A 6000-nucleotide genomic window follows, 5' to 3' on the forward strand; every position below is an offset into this window, starting at 1 on the left:
CTGACTCGCAGAGCGAAGACGAGCAAGGCTGTGCAAAGCTGTGCCTGGCTACCAAGGGCTACGTAGAGCTTCTTGCAAAGGCTAGATGTTTATGTCTTTATGAAGGGCCTTCGCAAGTTAACCCCTTACAAGCATGTGGGCTCACCCAGTTCGAGAGGCCTGGCTAATTTCAGCATTTTCCTCCACGCTTTGAACAAGCTCTAATATACTCAAGATAGCTCAGTATGGTTGGTGCAAGTGCAGGCTACTGCAAGCGCCTAGAAGCTTATCACAACAACCTTTGATAAATAACATGTTCTGTCACAGGTATCCCGAGAATGAACACTTTCTCATTTGATAAATAAATAACCTTTCCTGTCACGTGTTTCTCTTGAGAATGAACGCTTTCACCTTTGATAAATAACATGTTCTGTCACCGGTATCCCCGGAGAATGAATGCTCTCACGCAGTGAGAACACTGGGCCTGTATCCTCCTCCACCCTGGCGGAACTGGTACTACCTCACGGAGTAGGCAGAGTACCAAACTCCGACGGGATATATCAATTTGACCCCCAGAGCAGTGGCAACTAACAGAAAACCAGAATGATACATTACACGACCCAATAGGTCGAGGCGGGATTTGTGAGAAAACAGGACACTAGCACTTCACCAGTGTAACAGCCTCACAGGGCGCCAATGGGGACTTATTGCACGGTGTCCACTTGGAGCATTACTCCCCACCTCTGCATCACATGCGGGAACAACACTCACAAGTCGCCGACCCGACGCTGTGAATATGCCTTATAGTACTTTTCCTCCCAAAACGGCTTGCGTGTTGACCTGGATTGTCACACGGCAGGCAGGATATCCTTGCTTCACTTCCCACTCCTACCTGACTGGCACAGGCTGCGCCACTCCTGACCCCCTCTTCCCCTGGCTCTCAGCAGTGACGGGACCTGGATGCCACGCCCACCAAGTACTGCATGGCTCCCACTCAGGCTCGCTATCTTGACCCCGAGTGGGGGAGAGAGAGCAGTCAACCACCCGATAAGCGGTCGGCCTATGGTCCAGAGCGGGGGTCCCCGATTTGACAGATGGCCTCGGTGCCCTCCGCAGAAGTCTAGGCTTCCACCTCCTCTCGACTCTGCCGGCCGCTCTCCTCAGCGGTTCCCCTTTGGGCTATTATGCCCTATCAGGCGCTACCATTCCTGCTCGCCAGCTGGGGAGCTCTCTCAGCACCTGAGGTGGAATCACCTCATACGCGGCCCGGCTTCCCCTGCTGGTGGAGCCTACTATCCCAGGGTCGCCCAAACCACTACCGTGGAGGGAGTGCAAACATAAAAGAAGGACCGTAAAACAAACCAGCCTGTTCCCAGAACAGGACATTTAGCCCTTTGCATACTGACCCCACAGGAAGGAGGTTTACATGTGCATGGGATGCCATTGATTTCTTTGGACCCATTGTGGCAAGCGACCACATCTTGTGGCCCTGGACGAGTACTCTCGATACCCATATGTACAAATGGTGGCATCCACAGCGGTCTATCACACCATCCCGGCCCTGGATAGGATGTTCACGGCGTATTGAATACGAGTGGTGAAACCCGATACATAACACACCCGTTGAACACTTGGTCATCCAAATGCCAGTATAAAACATCCTGTGCTCCTTACAACCCTCCACATGCTCATAACTTCACGCTGTCCCAGAACAGCAGGCGCAAATCCTGCATTTGGTCCCGAGTATCTTCGACACTCAGGATCTCCCACAGTAGCGCTGGTATGCCCCTCTCCTTCGTGGCTTATCTTAAGCAGGAAATACATCTCTTCCCTTCGGTGGCACTCATCTCATCACGAGTACAGATTTCCAACATCCTCGTTGCCAAACATGTTGTATCCTGGGTTTCAGGTAAGAAGCCTAGGCACAGAAGATACCACAAGAGGGTTGGGATCAGTGGCCCCTTTCGCACTCCCAATGCAACATGGGGGCTGGTATTAAAACAATGTCAGTGTTGCTTTTGGCTCCAAGTGACGTATTTGCATTGCGTGTCCTCTCCATTGAAGGTGTGCCATCTCTAAGCTGTTGTGACGTTCTTTTAGCTTCTCCAACACTTTCCACCACGGCACATTCTACTATCTAAGAAGGGGACGATCAGACGGACTGACTGCTTAATCCATCCAAACTCCCGTTATATTGTTATTATCGCCTCTATTTAATAACGAAGCCAGCTAAATAAATTACATATGTGGATCTCCTTCCTTCTAAGTACATTAGACTACGAGCACGCCAGTTTCCGGATCGCGAGATATGTTTCCATTGTTTTTTTGTCATTCAACGTTTTTGTCTCTTTTTGGGACTTCGTCTTGTTAATTGTTGCGACCCTTCAAACGCCCATCCATCGCCTCAGACGTTGGTTTCTTTTAATAAGTAACTGGTGAATAAGCAGCTAACTTCTGCTTTTGAATAAGAAGCTAACTTAAACGCATTTTACAAATCAAGGCGGAAAATCTCGTGTCGTGCGACATCAAGTCCTGGACTCTGGAGTGAATGCCAAACTGATGAGGAAACTGTGCTCATGTGACCGAGAGCAGAAACCAGGCATATTTTACCTCAGGACGATGGTTCATTTTCACGAACACCCGTCCAGCGTCGGTGTTGTAAGTTTTCCCGTGGCTGATACATCCACCCTGAGAATGCCCGGTCTCCTCCAGCAACGCGGTGCCCAACTCGCTCCTGAGTAGCGATTCCATCTCCTTTCGGCTGTTGCTGTTTTGATGGCGGTCGAAAACACAACACGTAGCCTGCACTGGCGCTCCCGTGACACGCCCCCACACGTGGCCGCTGTGTGTGTCTGCTTAAAGGTACAGACACAGCAGGGAGGAGCCAGCATCAAACACGAACGACACCGTTTTGGCGAGGATGGGGCGTGAGCGTGGAGTTCTGGTCATCCTTTACACAGGTCTGCATTGGCACAAGGGTCGATACTAGTTTCCATCCGAGAAACGGACCATCGGTTGCTAGGGCCATTTCTCAGATGGGAAATAGCTGCTTCAGTGTGAGTGGGCTAGTTCCCATTAGACGAGAGGACCTCTTGTGTAATGGGAACTAGCCCACTCACACTGAAGAAACTATTTCCCATTAGAGAAACGGCCCTCCGACCTGCAGAGGCAGAAAGGTCCTCTCGTATAATGGGAACTAGCCCACTCACACTGAAGAAACTATTTCCCATTAGAGAAACTGCCCTCCGACCTGCAGAGGCAGAAAGGTCCTCTCGTCTAATGGGAACTAGCCCATTCACACTGAAGCAGCTATTTCCCATTAGAGAAACGGCCCTCCAACCTGCAGAGCGTGTTACACTCTAATGCATGTAGAATGTTGTTGTACATGGAGCATATTTAGGAAGTTAGCCATTTCTTGACATTGTCATATTTTTGGATGCATGTTCCCGTCGAGGTGCTGAAGTACTGTGGCAGGCTCCAAAGTAATTCTGTTCTTGTTAGCCGTCGCCGGTATAATTTCAATTAGATAGTGTGGTGAGGAGCTGGGGCCGGAGCCGCGAGCGAACGTGCCTGCCTCAGGCAGCCAGCCCCGCCCCTCTTTTTGAACGCTTCAGACGTGCCAGGAACACAGCGGTCTGTAGGACCCAGGGGAACGGTAAGCTCTAGGCTTCCCATCATCCCCTGTGAGTTCTCTGACACTTGCATGTGTTTATTTTCAACGTGAACGCAGAGCGGAGAACATTTAGAAGCCTCCTGTCAAAAAAAAATAACAAAAAAGAAATCAGATGCAATATCAAGTTCATACAAGGGAAGGCTGAGTGAAAAATACAAAGTCCCAGCTAAAGGCTTCAGAGCCTAACTTTACAAGTTAGCACAGCCATCCTCATAAACTGACTGCCCTGAAGTTGGCTCTGCCAACACAAGAAGCATGGTGCATTATGAAAGCTCCAGAGAGACAGCATACACTACACCAGAGTAGAGCGAAGAGAAGTGGGAGGAGGATCCCGATCAACAAAATGAAGATTTATCTCTAAGCTTCAAAAAAGTGCTGGGAGACTCACTTACTCAAGCAGTCTCACGAGGGGTCCAGCCTATAGCCCAGAGGCTGGAAATATTGGAGGCGATTATGGCAAAGCAGCAGGAGCAACTAACAGCCAGAAAAAGACAGGCAGAGAGCCCCGAAGAGGGGCCGTCAGCCAGACACCCTGCTCAACGGGTTGAAACAAAGGGGCGTAAAGTGGCTTTGAAGAGCAGGAACTCTGTGACCCCCCCCCCCGAGCAATCTAGAAAGGGAGGGTACTGCTCCCCAAAGACTAAGCGACCCTATCGCTAGGCTGAAAAGAGCCTTCCTGGAAAAAAAGATGGAATGCTAGGACAGACCCTCTACCCCAGGGGTGAATAATTCAGGGGACCATGACGAGGGCTACGTGCCCGATGATGGAGGAGAGGACGAAGACGCCTTTCGGCGCACCGAAGAGAGCGTAGACCCTCAGGACATGGACAATACCACAGATACGTTTGATCCAGAGGCCATCAGGTACCCGAAGCCCTCGGAGTGGGTGCCGTCGCCCAGAGTAGCAGCGTATATGGCCCAACATATAAGGAAGCCTCTAGATAGAGAGTTACGATCTTGCATGCGGTCGGAGTGTCCGAGGCCAGAGTTGCCAGGGAAACTGGCAGAAACACCAGACCTCGACTCCAAGATGGTCACCTTCGTGACAAAAGCTGCACGAGACATTAGGAAAGGTGTCGACTGCGCAGGGAGGGAATGCCAGGACAAGATTCTGGTTAGAGCAAGTCCATTAGCAAAAATAATGGACCTGGCGGAGAAAGTGAAAGACACAGGAACACCTGTGGATGCCCTCACTCTGGGCAACTGGGCCCAGCGAGCTATTTGCCTCCTGGGCAACGCCAACTGCGCCCTTTCTTCCGAGAGGAGAAGAGGCATCCTGTTGAAGATCGACAGTAAATTAAGCGACCTAACCTCATACGAAGCAGGTGAGGGCACCAAGGGCCTGTTATTTGGCGAAGCAGTCGCAAAAGAAATGTCTATAGTTTGTCGGCACATACTCGGCATTGGAAGAAGCCCAAAGCTCGATAAGGAAGATCTTTCTGGGTCGAGTTTTTTCTGGGACCGGGCGCCACAGGGGTCGCATGTCTGGTCGGTTCAACTTTCAGCGCAGACCCCAGGGGCCGCGCGCCCAATACTGGGAAGGAAAGCAACAGGACACCTTCTTCCTGACCAGATCCAGGTTTCCCAGAGGTCGCAGAGGAAGAGGGTCCTATCAACAACCCAGTGCTTCAGGTGGTGAGTACAACTTGCATGAGAGTAGGGGGAGGAAGCTCCAATTTCTTTTTTTTTGTCAAAATCTTTTTTTATTAAACATTAAATTCATCAAATGTCATTGCAAGTGGCAACATAGTTAATCTCAAAAGCTATGAATCAACAATCTAATTCAGCAGCTTTTGCAATTCATCAGTTATATCGATTTCGCAACATTTGTAAGAAGGCTAAGTTCATAGTTTGTCACTGCAATTGTAACAACAATTAATCTCTCAATCAAAACATCAACATTTCATTTTAATTTCTTTATAATTCATCAAGTATATAGAATTTCATAAACATCCTCTGGGAACAGCATAGTGTAGCTTAACATCCTGTAGCACTCTGAACTAAGGAAAAGCAGAACAAAAAAAAAAAAAAAAGAAAAGGAACCTCACCAAAGTTACCAACAGTTCACTGCGTAGCCCTCTAAGGGGCTGTATCTCTTCCACTACCAGATGTCCATCTGATGGCTACTTCCACCATGTCGGAGGCGTGTTAGAGCTGGAAAAGGTACTTAATCAATCTAGGCTGGAAAAACATATGTTCTTTTTCTGCAACGTGATCCAAAAATGGGCCCCAGATGCGTGTGAATTTGGGTGTCTGACCTTTCGCAGCTGTTAATTTTTCCACTCCCAGAAGTTCCCAAACCTTTACCCACCAGTATGCTATGTAGGGACCCTCTATTTCCTTCCAAA

General features: G+C 49.4%; 1 protein-coding gene across 1 annotated transcript in view; it reads right to left on the reverse strand.

Annotated features, from left to right (window-relative positions):
- Window positions 1–2810, reverse strand: part of LOC138582850 (ketosamine-3-kinase-like) — a 100785-nt gene extending 97975 nt beyond the window's left edge. Inside the window, exon 1 of the mRNA XM_069654537.1 lies at window positions 2590–2810. Coding sequence (XP_069510638.1) covers window positions 2590–2730 — 141 coding nt within the window. The 5' untranslated portion in view covers window positions 2731–2810. The remainder of the gene's footprint in view (window positions 1–2589) is intronic.
- Between the last annotated feature and the right edge of the window lie 3190 nt (window positions 2811–6000).

The sequence above is a fragment of the Ambystoma mexicanum genome, chromosome 3q, assembly GCF_040938575.1.
Source record: "Ambystoma mexicanum isolate Mex_15411 chromosome 3q, UKY_AmexF1_1, whole genome shotgun sequence".
Taxonomy (NCBI): Eukaryota; Metazoa; Chordata; class Amphibia; order Caudata; family Ambystomatidae; genus Ambystoma; species Ambystoma mexicanum.